At 32.7% G+C, this 19,694-nt stretch overlaps 2 protein-coding genes across 2 annotated transcripts in view; one reads left to right on the top strand and one right to left on the bottom strand.

The window, feature by feature from the left end:
- LOC143258576 (POU domain, class 3, transcription factor 4-like) overlaps nt 1-19,694 on the top strand; it is a 205,914-nt gene that overhangs the window by 160,334 nt on the left and 25,886 nt on the right. The gene's annotated exons all lie outside the window — the stretch shown is intronic.
- LOC143223878 (uncharacterized) lies at nt 4,256-17,134 on the bottom strand. Its single transcript, XM_076452352.1, has 2 exons — nt 16,441-17,134; nt 4,256-4,365 (listed from the first exon to the last, which is right to left on the bottom strand). The coding sequence occupies exons 1-2, from the start codon at nt 17,132-17,134 to the stop codon at nt 4,256-4,258; spliced, it is 804 nt and encodes a 267-aa protein (XP_076308467.1).

The raw sequence follows: 19,694 nt of genomic DNA, 5'->3' as shown, positions 1-19,694 counted from the left end.
AAGATTTAACAAACAAACAGGAGTCATTTTGTTGAAATGAACAAAAAAACAATTATTGCACAAGTGTTCTACATTATCCAAATAAATAAAAGGATAATTGTAATTTATAATAGTTAGTTAGCATGAGTTACAACATAACGCCATTCACATAATCTCAGTTCATGTTTATGTAAATTAATTATCTGATGATTCGTCATGTGATCTAAAATGCAAATCTCGGCATTTGCTGGTAAAGGTAGAGTTGGCCATTTGACAGGATTCACAACGTCTCTTGAGAGATTCCCATACATGGTCGATGAAAATGGATTCCAGAAGTATACAGACCACCCGTTCTGTCAGTTCCTCTTCTTCAAGGAATTAAATGACTAGACTGAAATCATGGCTATTTTTACCAATATATAATAGTTCATTTGACAGCATAAGGTATTGACCGATAAATAGTGACGTTTCAGAAATTAGCAGCCGGCACGTCTACATATTTATCCACAACATACCTGCATCTTCACCAAATGAGTCATGTTCATGCATGAAAACGGGGACTAGGACTATTCTGTTTTGTCTTTTAATTCGCATACTCCCAATGTCTTACTGGATGAAGAAACACAATTCATCTGTAAAAAGTTCATTTCTCTAAGTGTAATCCATCCACTAGATGTGATCTTGGCTCCATCTATGCCTTGTTGTAAGTGAAATACGCCTCTAAGTGCTTTTGGCACATAGGCTGATACTGTAAAGCAATTTTTTAACTGTTTGTGCAGAGATATGCATTCAATTGCGGCTACAAACATCTGATTCAATCATGATGTAATTACTTTACAAATGCGTCGAGTCAGAATCAACAGACAACTGTTGTCTACTTGTGTTGTGAATAATAATTTGCCTTGTCCAGGTCATCAATTTACAATGTTATTGTTTTGAAATAGTTCAATATTCTGCTAATAACACTTTGAAGAACTTATGGTCTATTGATATCAGCTTTCCGTAAATGAATGACATATTTTTCAAACGATTTTTTTTAAATAAGCGAAATTTTCAAATATGTCTTTTAGGAACACTTTGTACTCTCTAATTGACACTGAAACGACAACTTTGACTAGATTGTGTTTGTTTATTTGTTGATTTTTTTAGAATTTCGCGCAAAGGTACTTGAGAGCTATCTGCGATTGCCGTCCATAATTTAGCAGTATAAAACTGGAGGGGAGGCAGCTAGTCATCATCACCCAGCGCCATAGTGGGATTGTCCGCCATATTATAGCGCTCCCACGACTGAAAGAACGAACATATTTGTTGTGAAGGGAAGTTGAACCTTCGACCCTCAAACTATGAGTCGAGCGCCCTAACCACCTGGATTCCTATGAAATAATAGTTACATTTTTCTCTTAACATGTACTGGGTATTATTGTAAATGTATTTGTTACATAAAATTTTCCTTCCCCGAAGAAACAGGGGTTAGTATAACGATTTAAAAAGCTAAACTCTCGTGTTCGAATACCCGCTGTTAACACAACAGATAGCTTACTGTGACTACCCTCTCAGACAAACAAACAAACGCACCGACGTATATAGGATTTTGCTATGTTTGTATGGAGCCATATATTCTAAAATTATGTAGTGGATATTAATATGGAGGATGGTTGTTATAAAATAATTTCATTTAATGAAAATTATTATAGATCACATGCTACACAAAAACTGTGTTACGAACGCTCTTGGAAAATAATTTATTACGTTGGATTTTTGAATAATGGATGTGTCAGTGGGATGTTATATTATATAATAATGTTATTTAACAAATGGCCTACTTACAACATTTTAAACACAAACATTTCACTTAATGATTGTTTTAGTTTATGAAATGTGTTTGTGGTTTCACAGCATATATAATATTTTATGTCAGACTAAACAAAAAGGTTTATGAACTACAAATAAATGCGTGTGATGAATGTAGTTGTAGATTTATTTAATATAAATTAATACATTTCATGAAACTTGTTACATAGTCGTCTATTACATGGTCAGCTTATATAATGAGTGGTATTTCATTTAATTAACGTTCTTGTAATGGTAAATGAGGTTTTCACGACAAGACTGTGTCTGAGGGATAACGTATAATAGGAATATTGTAAATGTCATCACGCTAACAAACGTTATATAAATGTATTATATTTTTTGATATGATTTGAGAAATAGTGATTTACAAAGCAGTTTTATGTAATGAATATACTTTTCGATCCACTTAATAAACCGCACTGTAAGAAACGAATATTACTGTTTATCTACAAGAAAAAAAAAGTTAAAGTAATTTGAATTTCCATTTATGATAAAGCTGTTTTCTGCTGCCCTTAATTGACGTAAAATAAGATAGCCACTAAGCAGTACTCTACCATTTACAACTGACGCTAAGGAATTAAATGTTTGTTTCATATACCACCCATATTCAAAACGTGGGGAATCTTTTGTGATACCACACAGACTTGAACTTGGTTCGCCAGCCACGAAATCCAGATCTATAGCACAGTAACAACCTAAACTGAATCTATGAATAAGTTTTCCTGAGTATCACGTAATAAATGTTAGAATATCTTTGTTAAAGTTTTATCTGCTACAAAGGAAGATTATTTAAGGAATATACTAAAAGATAAACATGACACAATGTATTATGTGTAATAAATGTTTATAGCTTCAGGTAAAACACTGTTATAAGTAATAATTATTGTAATGTTTTATCTGCTATAACGACGCTTATGTAAAGAGTAATGATTTTAGCTCTACGTAATACACTGTAATGTGTGTGATTAATATCACTTCTATGTTTTACCAACTACAAAATAACACTATGCAATGAATACATTTATGGATTTACATAGTGTTTAGCATTAGCGGCATGGATTTAATTGTTACGAGTCTGTCTGTTATAACGAAAGATACACAAAATATATACTTTAGGATTCAAATAATGCCTGGTATTGTTACACCACGAATATATAACTCTGTGCTTTAACCAGCTACTAGCACCTTTATTTAGTTAATATGCTTGTCATTTCATGCAATAATTACTTTGATATTATAACGAGGTATGTGTATTTATACTTTTAGAACAAAACCATGGGAAATCGAATCCCGAATTTTAGCGTTGTAAGGCTGGGGGACAGGTATGTGTGTAAAGAACGATTGTGAATTTATTTAGTCGGAGTGGATAGTATTACAAGCAAAGAAAGTTGTTGTTCGTGATTTTGTCTTTTTCTAATTTCTATACGTCATGGATGTCTTTTCTGTTTCATGTTAATTGCAAAAATATACGTGATAAAAAGATTGGGTTCACATTGCACGTAATGAATGTCTATATAAAAGTCAGTGTGTGTCACGTCACTTCACGCTTGATTATTTGTTTTGTTTTGTTTTTTAAAATAGGAGGTATCACAAAAACCAAAGTGCACTTATTCAGAAAGAAAAATTCGATTACTGGCAGGGTGCAAAGGGCCACGAGAGGGTGTATGCCGGAAAACCTTATAAGCGTATTAAATGTTGATATAATAAACCTAAAGTAAAGACATAGCTTAGCCTAGGACCAAGTGTATAAAATTTATCATGAAAGCAAAAATAATGATTCTGTTTTAAACTTATATTGTTTCTCAATTAAGCTATTTTCTCTTATGTCACCATCGTTTGTAATAAAAAACACAACAAGTTCTTGAATCAACGAATACTCTAAATTAAGATATCAACAAATATTTTCCTAGTTATCGTTTTATTTATTATCTATGTGTAATTAAAATCTGTGGTAAGGTTTCAAACCACTATAAAGATTTATACTTAACGTTTACTCTTATGTATTTAGACGAACTTTATTATTATCAATTAATTTCTTTGTTATGTTTTAATTAGTTTCAAAGTTTAAGTGACTGAGTTATCTGGGAAATGACCTAACACATAGTACTCTAAATAATGATGTTCATATTTTGGTATTTACCTACGACAAAGAGATTTATATAAACAGTACCCTGGTAAATTCTAACAATACCTACAATAGCATTGTATGCAATTAATCTCTTTGTTATGTTTTTATCTTCTGCAAAGAAATTTATGAGATTCGTATGCTTGTGAATTCACGTAATTTTATTTAATGAGCGTCCTAGTGGATTATTTATTATACATCTATTATTCATCCGTATGAAGGTGTCTGTAGTCTAGGGAATTTAGTAAAAAACTGATGTTTAACATGAATATTGTATTAAATGATGTTTTCGTTATTCATTTAGTCCTTTGGTAGGTCAGCGGTAAATTTACGAACTGTACTCACAGGTTCAAAATCTGGGGTTCTATTCTTCTCGGTGTACACAACAGACAGCTCAATGCGGCTGTACTCTTAAACAAAGAAACAAAAGTATTCAATTATTTCATACGAATTTTGTTGGTATTTTTGGTAAAATGGAGTTTCTGTAATGGAAGCCTTTCTTTGGGAACATATTTCGTCATATCTATAGCCAATGAATCTACATTTGATGTAATCTATTGTATAGGATGTCCTTCTTATAAATAGTATTATACACTATCATTACATACACGTCTTATGCTTTCATTTGCGAATTTCTGGTATTACGTTTCAGGAAGCTTTAACTGTTATGTTTGGTTCACGTCGTTTTGTGTGTGTATGTGTGTTTGATGCATGCCCGTACATTACCAGCCTATGACAATTTTATTTCTGGTCAACGCTCGAATAAACAACAGGGCACTCGACCCTGTCTAGAAATCATGCTCAAAGTCTGTATATTATCATATTCATTATCTGAATATGTCACGTTCTTACTAACATGTACGCGCGACACGAAAATATCCAGTAGCAACCCAGAGACAATTAGAGTGATGATGCAGTAAGCAACCGAGACAACTGATAGACCCCACGCCTCACTTTTAAGCTCGATTAAAATGTATTCCCTTGATAAATTTGCTACCTTGGTTATGTATAGAAATATTTACTGGTGCAATGTTACAGCGGTTTCAGTAAAATACGATGATCGTGTGTTACGGCTGGTTGAAATCGACTATGCAATCTGCTTCATCGGTACAAAATGTGCGTGTCTGTTTCAACAAATCATTGCCAGAAACATCTACAGGCACAATACTATAAACATCTACACGTTTCCCTGTGAGACTCAACACAAACACTGGTAATTGTTTTCAATAATATTTTTTGCAAGCAACTACAGGTGCATTTTTAGATTGACACAAACCTTTTTACTTAACATTTCTCTCTATATATCTCAAATGCAATTACTAGAAATCCAGAGCAATATGTTTAGACATATAAACATGTCAAATGCATTTGTTTCACACTAGTTTATATATATTATATTCATGTCTTTGCTGTAATTACATCGTAATACAGTTCTAGTAATTGCGCCACTTCTATATTTATAACCTAATTCAATCCAAGAAGATTTGTCTCACTATTTGTGTTACTAATACTGACTGAGGGTATCCATTATTGGAGTAAGAATAATATAAAGTCGTGTTGATAATGTTACACCATCCTTCTTTCTTTTGATATTAAATCCGAAATTACCTCATTACATTCTAATCATATACTTCAGTTTGTGGAAACTAATAATCAACTCATTTAAATAATTGAGTAATCGTGTTTTTAAATTTAAAGCCAACTAACTGTCTATAAAAAATGTAAATGTGTCCTATTTCAGGGTTTTTATTCCCCTTGTCAGGAAGAAACCGTAAAAGAAAATAACTCATGTAAACAGCTCTGGGTGATGGATGCTAGAACACACACTCGCACATGCACACACCTATAATGGATCATTTTTATGGTGAGGTACATACAACATATTTTAGTTGTGGTACTTTTGCATCAGTACTACGATAACAACTTAATTCAGCTCTGATATCATTGTATCGGTGCTGCGCTTACAATGTATTTCAGCTGTGGTACATTTGTATTAATGCTATGATTACAATGTATTTCAGCTGTGATACATTTGTATTAATGCTATGATTACAATGTATTTCAGCTGTGGTACATTTTTATTAGTGCTGTGTTTACTGCTTAATTCACACTAATATAAATATACCAGTGTTGCACTTACAATTTAATTCAGCTTTGGTACCATTGTAACAGCTTCATTTACAACTTCATTCAGCTATAACATTTATAATTTAGCTGAATTATAGTGAATATTAACGCAAGTTTAGTTACACTTTAATTTAGTATTGTGAATTAGTTTCATTATATTTTTTGAAAAAATGAAATTAATGATTAATTAAGATTAATTATACTTCTAAAAAAATATGACATTCTAAATTAAGCTAATTGAGTAATTGAAAAGAGCTAGTAGCACGTAAAGTTTTAGTTTTTAATTTCTTAAAATTAATAACAATTGCATTAAAATAATAGTTTGAATTATGTCTTATTATTAACGCTGCCAAAGACATACTGTGCTGGAATAAGTTATAATTCTTTCACCAGTGCACGATTTTTGTTTTATTTGACAGAATTTATTTTCTTATAGCAAATTATAATGAAAATTATAATTCAAATTGACATACCCTATTCTACGTAATGCCACCAATATACTTTTTGGGAATGGTGACGTAAAAATATGTCTTCTATTTTGATGAACTGTTAATTATGTGGTTAATAATGTATTGCACGTCAAAAAATAACCTCACATTTCATAGCTAACTGAAATAAATAAATATTGCGAAATCAAGCTTGACCAACGAAGATGTACAAAAGTGTAGATAAAACATTCAATCGTCGGTATATTTTTTGTGAGACAATCAAAATTAAGATCATTCATGAAATAAATTAGTAGTGTGTTCATAGAATAATGATTGGTAAAAATCAGTTAGATTAACCACTTCCAATGTACAGAAAAGCAAATGCGTTATGGTAACTCTAGGCCCAACAATAGCTTTTATACCATGTTCCTTAGCAACCAAAGAAAAACCTAATATTGTTGTTAGTTTGTGTACCGGAAGTATAAAATGAAAATAAAAACACAAAATCTGGAAATATATTTACTGATTTATTAATTTAGTCTCTGTCGATTAAAGATGCTTGTTTTTCATTAAAAACGTTGATAATATACCAGAAATAATTTAATTGAATTACGATTTAGGTTTAAATTTGAAAGGATATTTTTATTTCACCGATAAATTTTATGCACTTGGCTTTAGGCTAGGTAGTTCCACACTACGATTTTTCTTTAGGCTTATTACACCAATACTCACTACACTTATAAGGTTTCACGGCACCACCCTCCTAATGGACTTGCAACTTTTGTCACTAAAATCGTAAAGGGCGGACAGTAATCGTACTATTCTATTTCGATAAAAAGCACTTTGGCTTTTATGACTTTTTCTATTTCGACAAATCAAGTATACCTTTTTATATTGGTTAGATTTCTTCTCAATTTAGTGATAGTTTCAGACATATATGCATAAAAATACAATACTTATTAATATAAATTATGAATAACTTAGTTTTGAATACTACTAAATTCATCACGGATTATACATACTAAGTTATTTACTTTCGTTCTTAATGGTGTATGACTCTAAATTATTTTCAGATTTTTTCTATCTTTTTTATTTTTTAATTGAATGTTTCGAGCAAAATTTAAAGGTCAAACTGGTCATATTCATCTATTTCTCACGAAAGATTTTAATGATTTTGTCTTTAAATCCCATTTAATTACAATTACGTAAATTATTGTTTAGCAGTTACATTGACAATCTTGTACAAACTGTTAATTGTACTAGATGAGATGAACGGTAGCTAGTAACTTACATTAAAAATGTTTGCTATTAAATATTATTTTTCACAAACTAATTAGCGATTATAATACAAAACTGATTACTTTACACATTGATGTCACTTTATTATTTCGGGGTTCTCTTTGCATAACGTAGCTTTCTAATTGTCATCTCGTATGTGTTTTTTTACAGCAAAGTAACATCAAGCTATCTGCTGAGTCCACCGAGGGAAATCGAACCTTGATTTTAGCGTTGTAAATCTGTAGACTTACCACTGTACTAACGGGGGATTGCCATCTAGTAAATCTCGCACACAGTTCTTATCAGATGTTAGCACTATTCTTATGAAAGCAACAAAGTAATTAGAGGATAAATCTTAAATCACCTCTACAGGCAAAACATAACATTTAATGCGTGTTTTAATATCATATTAGAATACGAGAGTAATTTAAATCACATCATATTTTAATGGTTTATTACGGATTACCACTACTTAAAAGCGTTTCAATAAAACTCTCCCACCGTTATAAACCGGGTATCAATACCTATGGTGAACAGAACATAGAAAACCTATTTTGTATTTTTGTGCTTAATTCCAAACAAATAAAGATATTGTTGTAATGATTAAAGCAAACCAGCTTTTCTATTAAGAATACCTACGATCGAATACCAGTCACCATCATCACAAACATCTGAAGATGGCAGCAAGTTATAACAGGAGAAATGTAAGATATAAACTACATACAAATTAGGATCTACTGAAAAAAGGAAAACACTTTAGTAAATAAATCAGGTGATCATATAGACAACCAATTATGAGAACTACTAAAAATATAGTTTGCGAAGTTACTTATTTAGAATCTGACGAGATTCATAATTAAAGAAACGGTCAGGGAAAATTGCATCGAAGCACTAGAACAAGGAAACAAAGTATGCAATACCTTATCAAACATTATGTGAGCAAAAGTTATGACAGAAATCCCTTAACTGCTGACGTTATTCTGTTTTTTTTTCACAAATGTACTTAATTTAAATTTGCAATTAAAAATTATACATTAACTAACAAAACAATATTGGAATTTTCAACTAAAAATAGCTGCTCTTGTAAATTCACGATAAGAACTCAAGCGAGAGTTATTTCCTAACTTCTCTTTATAAATTGTTTACATCACTTTCAAATCAGAAAACAGATCACTTGTATCAACTTTCTTGAAAGTTATTTATCATTTTAAGCATCATAGCTGTAGTTTCGGTTTCTATCGTAAGTTCATGATCTTCAAACACATGTAACAGTCATAGCATTGACGTTTAAACACAAATGGAACGTTTGCGTGGGTTTGTACACGCAAGAAGAAAGCGTGCAGGTTTATAGACAGCGATTAGGGAAGATAAAAGCACAGAAAGGCGCCAAGTCATCACGGCTATTACGTGCGAGACTCACAAAAGAATTTCATGCATTTGTCTATACTAGCCATTTCAGTTTTTCTGGTAACTTATAGGAATAACTTAGATGAATGATAAAGGAAAATGGCACTTATAAAGTCCCTCGCTTGTTCATTAGTGGCATTTAAGAACACGAACTTCGTTTCGCGTAATCTAACAGGTACACCCTGTGGATCTTTCAGAGTCTATTGTTTTCTACTTAATAGTGGGAAGGAAACAGTTTGAAAGTTTAGACCTATCTCCTTCAACCCCAAGGGCCTACTAAAGAGGGTTTTTATCTTCCGATCTACAAATGACAGTGGTCTGTCTCCAATACTCTTAGACCAACTCATATGATCAGTGGGCTTGTTTTCCACCTCACGCCATTTCTATTGATGTAGTTTTTAGCTATCCTTCTACCTGATCATCACCACTATTACTCAAAGGCAGGAGAAATCTGTTGTAATTTGTCTTCAAATTAGGGGGTTGATTAAACGCTTACAATCTTCTTTACAATTTTTATGACTATATTTAAAAAGGTGTGACAATTTTTTTTTTGGAATTCATGTATTTTAGGTAACGTGAATGGAATCTGAAACTGTGAAACTTTGCTGTTAGGAGCATTTAATTAAACGACATTACAACCGTCAATAAGGAGTTAGCTCCATATTTCACACTGGTGAAAAATGTTTTACGTGTTTCAGGATATTCGTGTGTAAAGCCACACAAAGAACTATCTACTTTCATATCTCACTTTTGGTATGAAAGATTGGAGGGAAGACAATTAGTTAACAGTACTCACTTACTACCGTATTTTGGCTACTTCTAACCGTCATTCTTATAGCACACCTGCTATCCCAAAGTGCAGAGTGCTTTTTTGGTTTTTGCGGCAATGGGCCACGAACCATGAACACGCGAATCCATAGTTCGATCCCACTAACCATTAGACCATGCTTGTCATTTGGTGAAAAGTTGTTTTAGAGATTTATGATGCATCATACTAGAAACTACTTAGTGTAAGAAAAAACTGAATATAAGCTTACATTTGTTTCATTTGGAACTTAGTTTAATTTCTAGTCGTTACCCTAAAACAATATTAAAACAGGTTTTAACTGTTTTCTTAATAATGTCTTTAGTACGAAACTATATTAGTTGTGCTAACTATATAGTACTTTTGCTACACCCTGTACTGAGATGTGGTAATATTTTTGAAAGTTTGTTATTACTTAAATCATAATCTGTGAAATGTTTAATTTTACCCAAATACTTAATTGGTGTCTAGCTAATTAACAGCTAAATATGCATCTTTTCTATTTGATAAGCTTTCGTGAATAAGAATATTCTTACCAGAAATATTGATCTTTAGATATTAAATATAGAAGTGTTTAGACTCCTAGTACTGTAAGGAACGCAGAATGCATTAAATAGGAGAGTAAATCCTCGTGCGGACTAACAGTCTTAACAAACTAGCTCATCATCTATATTTTTATTTTCCTTGCAAGACTTGAAAACAAACATGTTGTCCTTGTTTTTAAGGAACAACAAAATTGATAATCTACAGTTTTGAAATCACTAAGAATTTATTAGATTATCTAAATTTTCTCGAGAGCTTCTGCATTCTAACATAAAGTTAGAAGCCAATTAAGTTAACCACTGGACTGAGATGATACGTATCTGCATAATTAGCAACATGTATTGTGTTTGCTGATCTGCATGATTCTGTTACAGTCAGCGTCTGTACGTAGTATCATTTTGTGGAACAAGTGTATTCTAATTCAGTGGTAATACTTTAATCAAAGATTGTACTCATATAAAGGTCAACCAGTTTTTATTTTTTCTTAAGTACATTTGTCAAATGGGTGATAAATGCATGCCAGATAAGTATAACTTGCTACTTAAAACGTGATAAACAAGCCCCAACATATATACCTTCCCGACCTCCAGCATGCGATCAAACACTTCTTTACGTAAAAGTGTTTCGTATAACAATACCCATGACACAGATGTCTTAAATATACGCGTGTTAAGGGTTACATAAAACCCTTACAAGTATCTTAACCTCTGCTTCTTATACCACACCCTTATGCGCATTTAACTATCGTGGATTATCAAACACCTCTACATCTGTTTTAACTATGTATATTTATATATATCGCTGGCTAGAACATCAAAACAACCGTCTTATCTAACATTTCTACTTATATTTTACTGTTGTGTTGAATTTCGCATAAAGCTACCCGAGCCTATCTGCGCTAGCCGTCCCTAATTTAGCAGTATAAGACTAGAGGAAAGTCAGCTAGCCATCACCACTTACCGTTAACTCTTGAGCTACTTTTTACCAACGAATAGTGGGATTGATCGTAATATATAACGCCCCCGCGGCTTAAAGGGCAAATATATTTGGTGTGACGGGGATTCGAACCCTCAACCTTCAGATTAGAAGTTCAGCGCCATAACTACCTGGCCATGCCGGCCCGTTTATGTTTTAAATAACTCTAGTTAAACAGTACACCTATGTTTATTTGCCTAACGCTAATTAAACAGCACACCTAAATTTGTTTATCTAACGCTAGTTAATACATCCACATTTGTTTATCTGTTGCAAGTTAAACAGCACACCTATATTTGTTTATCAACCCATGATTAAATAACATGTTTACCTTTGTTTTATCTAACGCTAGTTAATACATCCATATTTGTTTATCTGTTGCTAGTTAAACAGCACACCTATATTTGTTTTATCTAACGCTAGTTAATACATCCACATTTGTTTGTCTATCGCCAATTAACCAACAGACTTATATGTATATGTTATACAATAGCTCATGTTGAACATTTCTTTTGAATACTTAATAAGCAAAGACAATATACGTTAAATGTACTTCTCAAACACAACTTTGGTTATATCCAATTTCCATATATCTTTGAACAGGACATGCGTTATCAGTTTTATATATGTAATAGGTATTAATGTATTATAACAGTGTACATTTAAATTATTACTCTTTCTAATGCAGTTACTTTAAAGTACGTACCTTTATCTAATCTTTGGTTATATAATAAGTCTACATGCGTGTATACCTTGTATATATCTATTACTAGATTTATATATATATATATATTAAACCTACATGCATCTAAACGTTGTATAAGTCGATTACTAGATTTTGTTAAATAATAAGTCTACATGCATCTAAAAGTTGTCTATGTCGAATGACAATTTCGGTTTTATAGCAACCTTTTATATACGTATCTTAATAGTGTTTGTTTTGGATAATATAATTTGTTTTATAATAAACAAACGGATCTTGGGTAATAAATTTAGCATATTAAAACAAAAAAACAAAACAAAAACGTACAACTGTTATATAAATGGTATACATTTATGTAGTGACAGAGTACATGCAGTGTAATGACCTTGGTTTTATGAAGCTATTCATATCGAGCTCTATCTTTAATTATATAACATGTACTTATAATACGTATCTATGTATGCCAACTTCATATTCACGATTAAAATACAAGTGTCTTGTACTCACCCCCTTCATGACACAGCGGTATGTCTGCTGTTCGGTACCCAGGGGGGTAAGAGCAGTAATACCCCATTGTGAAGCGTTGTGCTTAATTCCAAACAAACAAACAAATACACGTATATTAATCTTTAAACGTCGAATACTTTTTTAGGTTCAGAATACTAAATTTCGACAGACACATATATATCTTAACAGTACATATGTTGAACAATAATTTAGTTAGTTAATAAAGTGTACACCCATCTCATCGATATACTCTACTGGATACCAAATTTTGATACATATATATATTTATCTCAACAGTACATATGTTTTGATACCTGGGATAAACACAGCAAATATAGTTGACTGTGTTTCTTTGTAATAACACCAAAGAAGCAGAACATGCACATCTTTTAAGAGTGTGTATGATTGATACTAAATATGGTTACATAATAAATATCTTGTATGTATTTTGAATCACGGTGTCTGTTTAAGAATATGTATGTCTTCTGTTAGAAAAGCTGCTAACGTAGGCAAAGCACAAGATTCACTTTTTAAGTGACGGGAGAACAGACAGGAATAATGTTTGTCGAACATATTATCTCGGAAGCAGAATATCCTACAATAATTTTAAGAATTAACCACAATATTTGAAAATGTAACGTAACTTTAAGAATAAATATCATGCAGATTTACCGCATGATATTGTTGAGCGGCTCTTAGCATGACTGAAATGTTCAACAATTACTTTTCGCGGTGGACGGTATAGGTAACTCAGAGGTTTAACTCTGAATAAAACCCAAAGTGCAACATTTTAATCTTTACAAAACCCGTGAAATAATTTAAATTAAGAGACTAACGTAAACAAATTCCGTCACTGGGGACGGATTCTTTTGCTTGTACTTTAATTGTTTGTTTTTCTTATAGCAAAGCCGCGTCGGACTATTTGCTGCGTCCACTGAGGGACAACGAGCCTCCGATTTTAACGTTGTATATCCCAAGACTTACCGCTGTCCCAGCGAGGGACTTGTACTTTAATAACGGTGAATTATAACGTTCACATATCTTAACAACGTCTGTTAAGTTGTGTTAACTATGTCGATGTAAAAGAGAGCAGTAATTCTCGTAACAAAAATAAATATAAATAAAAACCACCCCCAATGACGTATTGGTATATCTGCGGACTTGCATTGTTAGAAACCTTGTTCCTATACCCGTGGTGAGCAAAGCACAGATAGTCCAGTGTATAGCTTTGTGCTTAATCCGAAATAAATATGTTAAGTACTAACTGGTTAAGTAGCAAATGCTCATATATCTTAACGTTTTATTTCTCGAATAATAACTACGTTTACAAAGTACATAATCATGTATCTTAACGAAAAGGAACTTTTGTCATATTTCAAGTATCTATACATTTTTGTTGCTGTTTATAGTTCTATGCGAACTATTTTTGTACATCTTTATCAATGGACTATAATAATGAAACTCAAAAATACAATTCTCTCGGGGAAGGGGCGCATTTTTGTATTTGATAATGCTTATCAGACAAGCAGTAGCACTGTCTATATACAGATAGTTCAGACCGTTAATCAAAACGGTACTTTACATAGCTTGTCTATAGGTTATCAGAACCTTACAATACTAGACACTGATTCGTTTCATAGCAATATCTATGTAATGTCTGAATCACAAGTTCTGAGAATGTCTGTAAATATCAGAGCAAAAAGTTTGAATTTCTTGTTCTCTTTTATTTTGTTACATGATAACTCTAAAACCAAAACAATGGTGTTAACCGAGTTCACTTTTATTTCGCTTTTATGACGTTTATTAATAAATAGTAGTGATTTAAATATATATATATATAATTCTAGTGTAAATGACGTTATTGTTACCTCTTAAAGTTAGCTTTTTTTCAGAAATTTGCTATTCCTCCAAAAAGCTTATGTACGGGGTGAAACAGGAATTAACGGCCAATAATAGATAAACAATAAATATTACAGTTGGTGCCTCATTGCATTTATAACGTGGTTATAAATACAACCTTCCCATATCTTTGAGAAACTTCCTTTTTTGAAGAGTATTCTTTTCTTGTTATTACTTAGAGTGTATATGATAGATTTACTGTTATATTATTTAATTTAATGCAACTGTTACGATTTCTTTCTTTTTCTTTTTCGTCTAGGCTTCAGTACAAGACATCTCATGATCACAAAACGCAGAAACGTAACACATTTAACATTAAAATTAGGCTAACAAAACTAATAGGTGCAACAGCATTTTTGCATTCAATGCTGGATTTACCTACTTCATGTTCACTCAAATTTACGACACTGCCGTCAAATTAGAGTCAGGTTCATAATTTTAATAGTTTTTCCTTTTTAGCAATGAAAAGAGGTATGGTTTTGATATTTCAGTAAAAAGGATACTTATTATGGAAATTAGAACCCGATGGTTGGAGTCTTTTTTTTCTGTTTTTTAGACTTTATTCAAGAACAGATGTCAAATTTACTGGTAAACCATTTTTCTCTCCCTTCGAACTTATAACTAACGTTCCAACTCTGGTGGGAAAGTATAAAAACAAACGATTTTGTATTCTTCTTCTTCATGTGTCAAATCTGCAGCAGATATCGACGACCATGGCATGCCAGACTTCTCTGTTGTCAATCCTCCTTATCAACTCGATGTTGCTCATTGAGTTCTTGGTGACATAGTTATTGAGGCTGTCGATATATTTAGTTCTTTGACACCCTCTGCTTTTTCTCCCTTCTATTTTTCCACATAGCATCTGTTTCTCTATCCCATTCTTCCTACAGATGTGTCCTAGAAATTCCATTTGTCTCTTTCTTATAGTTTTCATGAGGGACCTTTTGTATCCTGCCAGTTCCATGACTTCCACATTTGTTTCTCTTTCAGTCCATGATATTTTAGCATCCTTCTAAAGAACCATATTTCAGCAGCTTCTAATCTCTTCTCTGTATCTTTGTTCAGTGTCCAGCTCTCACAGCCAAAAAGAGAACTGACCATGCATATGATTTCAAGGTGTTAATTTTAGTGACATTTGTTATGTTCCTGTTTGTGAATATGGACTTCATTTTATTGAAAGTATCCTTGGACATTGCAATTCTTTTCTTTATTTCTGTGTCACTCTTTGCATTTGATGTTATAGTATATCCAAGATATTTGAAGCTTTCGACTTGTTTTATTCTCACGTCCTTGCCGGTTATGCTATATGTGGGTGTAATTGATTGTTTTGAGATAACCATGCACTCTGTTTTCTTTGCATTTAACTGCAAGCCTTTTTCTTCACTCTCGTCTACTGTTGTTGTGAGGAGAGTCTGTAGATTTCGTTTGGAGTCCGCAATAAGGACTGTGTCGTCAGCGTAGCGCAAGTTGTTGATATTGCATCCGCCTACTTTGACTCCCTGATGTTCATTGATGTTTCGTAGGATTATTTCGCTGTATAAATTAAAAAGATCCGGTGAAAATACACATCCCTGCCTCAATTCACTCAATTCATTTTCAATTTTGATAGCTGTCATTTGCTGCCAGTAAAGGTTTCTAAGGATTCTTAGATCTTTAGCATCGATGTTCAGGTCTGACAACATGTCGAATAGGTCACCATGTCTCACTTTGTCAAAGGCTTTAGAATAATCGATAAAACGTAGATATAAATCCTTTTGTACTTCCAGTGATCTTTCCATGAGCATGTTTAGAGCGAAAATTGCATTTCTAGTGCCTTTATTGGCTATAAATCCAAACTGAGTGTCAGAAATCTCTGATCTCATCTTATTCCTCATTCTAGACATGAGCACTCTTAAAAGAACTTTGGCAAGATGACTCATTAGACTAATTATCCTGTGCTGTTCACAGTCAGTTGTTCCGGGCTTTTTCGGCAATGTAATAAAGACTGATTTTTTAAAGTCTTCCGGTATTTCACCCGTGTCATAAATAGTGTTCAGTAGTTTTGTCACTTCCTGGATTCCCACTTCTTTTAGGGCTAATAAAAGTTCAATGGGTATGTCGTCTGGACCAGCTGCTTTGCCTTTATGTATCTTCTCCATTGCATGTTCCACTTCATCAGGCATAATTGGAAGGCCTTCTGTGTCTATTTCTATGTGTGGGGTTGGGCTTCTGTTGTCGTTGTATAGTTCCCCAATGTATTCTGACCATCTGTTAAGTATATCTTTTTTATCCATCAAGATTTCTCCATTCTTAGATTTTAAGCATCCTGTTTTTGCTGATGGAGTCTTTCCTGTCACTTCAATAATTTTCTTATGCATATATTTGCTGTCTTTTACCTTGTTATTTTCAATCTCTGTACAGTGGGTGTTAATCCATTCTTCCTTGGCAACATTGCATTTTTTCTTCACAAGTCTATTTATTTTTTGGTATTTTTCCTTATTAGGTTTGACTTTTCTTCTCTCCTCCATTAGATTAAGGATTTCTGGAGTAATTCATTTTTTGTTTATTCTTTTTCTGGTAGTAGGAATATGTTCTTTAGCAGCTTCGTGGATGCTTTCCTTCATTTTTTGCCATTTTTCTTCATCAGTATTCAAACTGTCAAGGATATCAAATTTATTCTTCACACATACGATGTATTTCTTCTTCAGCTCTTCGTCTTCTTCTACAAGGTTCAGTTGTAGTCTTGGTTCTTTTTTGGATTTCTTTAACTTATTCAGTTTGACTACCATGGTTGCTACGACTGGGATGTGATCACTGCTGCAGTCTGCACTTGGCATAGATTTGCATGATGTTGTGGAGTTACGGTATCGTTTTTGCATCAAGATAAAGTCAATTTGGCTTCTCACTCTGTTTTCAGGGCTTTTCCATGTCCAACATCTTCTTGGATGAATTTTGAACCAAGTATTCATTACAGCGATATCATGCTCTTTGCACCAATCAACAAGTCTCTCTCCTCTTTCATTTAGCTCTCCGATTCCAAATGGTCCCACTGTTTTGTCTATTTTGTTCTTTCCAACCTTTGCATTGAAGTCTCCCATAATGATCTTAATATCTTGTGATTTTAGCTGTTTCATTGCCTTTTCAATGTCTTCATAAAATCTTTCAATTTCTGTCATGACCTTGTCTGCAGTTGGAGCGTAAGTTTGAATAATGCCGATGTCAAATGGGTTTCCACTAAGTTTTAGAACCATGACTCTATCGTTGACACATCAGAAACCTTTTAGGGCCTTTGCACATTCCACATCCAATATTATGCCAACCCCTCTTTGATGGTCATCACCTCTTGAGTATAGAATCGTGAACTCATCTGATGTTATACTGCCTGCTCCTTTCCATCTCACCTCCGAAAGTCCGAGTATGTTCGTCTTCATTCTTCTCATTTCTTCTTTAATGTTCTCTAATTTACCTATTTGCTGCATTGTTCGAACATTCCAAGTTCCAATTCTTAGTTTTTTTCTGTTGCTGACAGTCGCTTGATGACGGTCTGGTGTCACCTGTCGCACATGACTTCCCATACCGAGCGAGGAGTTTCCCGAAGTTCTGGAAACCCCATTCACGCTGTTATCTGACATATTTTTAGTTTGGCTTGCCACAGGTTTTTCTTTGCAAAATAGTACCTATAGTAGGTTGCAATTGTATTAATTGCTTACAATATTTTAAACTGATAAATATAATAATAATGAATATAAGACAATTTTGTTTTATATACAAACAATTGTTGTTCTAAATGTTACAAATTAAATATATTATTAGTTTTAGAAATAAGATAAGGAAACATAGAATTACGACAAGCTGTAAATGTTTAAACTGTAATATTAATTACTATAAGCAAGATGTAAACGTATGTTCGGTGGAATGGCTGGTGATTATATAAAGCTTTTTTATCTCTGTTAATTTTAGTTTTTTTTCTACTTGTGGAGAGTTTATTTGGCCTATTATATTTATATGAAATATTTTGTTTTTGCTAGAATTTGGATGTTGAAATGTCAAGCTTAACTTGTTAGTGAAGGACAATATTTATTTCAATAATTTTCGGCTGAAACACTTTTTGTTGGTTTCCATATTATTAGAGCGTTGATGTGTTCGTTGACACAAGCATGTAGAGGTCGTTTTGTTTCACTTATGTAAAGTGAATATCTCTGTATTCCACATGTTTTACACTATAAGTGGTAAGTTAAATTCTAGACTGTAGGTTTATTTCCAGCTCTCTTGTCCCTGGAAATACAGAACTTATGAGAACAAAATTATTATGAGAGAGGATATAAAGGTTACATTAACCACAGTTTCACTTCCAACCAAGTTTGTTGTGCGTTCTCAAATCACTGATTTAATCCATATCCACACTCCGGAATCGCTGGAGAAAAAATTCACATCATCTGTTGCAAATAATTCCACGAAACTCCCAAATACAAATCTTCAGATACAAATAAATAGATATTTAGGGTCCTCAAAAATGTACAAATCAAACAAATGAATACACCAAAACTATCCTAGTATGAGAAAATTCCAATTAAACAATTACCTCCCTGAAGTCTGCAACATAAGATATTTACTAAATATCATTATGAAACATCATATGCTTTCTCCAAGCACTAACCACAACGAATATCCTTCTGAAAGTGACAGAATATCTTTATTCTACGACAAATATTGTACAATCTTTTTCCAAGATCTTAACCATTCCCTTGTTTAGGTCATTTAATCGATTTTATGGATACGCTTATTTGACTACTTACTCAAATAAGATAAGCGAAGCATATCCTTCTGACATTAATAAGAGAGTTAATAAGCAAAAAATATATTTATCGTAGGGTTACATTTTCTCTTCATTGAAAGTAACTTAACATATGAATTTGCTTTGAGTGTCATATGCGATACTGTGAAACTATATTATAATTTCATACGTTCGTTATTAAAATAAACAGTTCCTATTATCATGTTCACAAACATTAGCTGCATATTAAAATAAATGTAGCTTTATATCACATATGATACTCTGCGCATTGACATTATGTCCTATGACTCGCA

Source organism: Tachypleus tridentatus, chromosome 8, assembly GCF_004210375.1.
Source record: "Tachypleus tridentatus isolate NWPU-2018 chromosome 8, ASM421037v1, whole genome shotgun sequence".
Taxonomy (NCBI): domain Eukaryota; kingdom Metazoa; phylum Arthropoda; class Merostomata; order Xiphosura; family Limulidae; genus Tachypleus; species Tachypleus tridentatus.
Note: the sequence above shows the minus strand (reverse complement) of the source record. Positions and strands in the feature narration are given on the sequence as shown.

Excerpts from the sequence above, each read along its gene's own strand:
- LOC143223878 (XM_076452352.1), bottom strand. The coding sequence starts at position 17,134 with ATGGAGGAGAGAAGAAAAGTCAAACCTAATAAGGAAAAATACCAAAAA. Across the intron at positions 4,366-16,440 it reads TGGATTTATAGCCAATAAAG|AGTACAGCCGCATTGAGCTG; the intron begins GCACTAGAAATG and ends TCTTTGTTTAAG.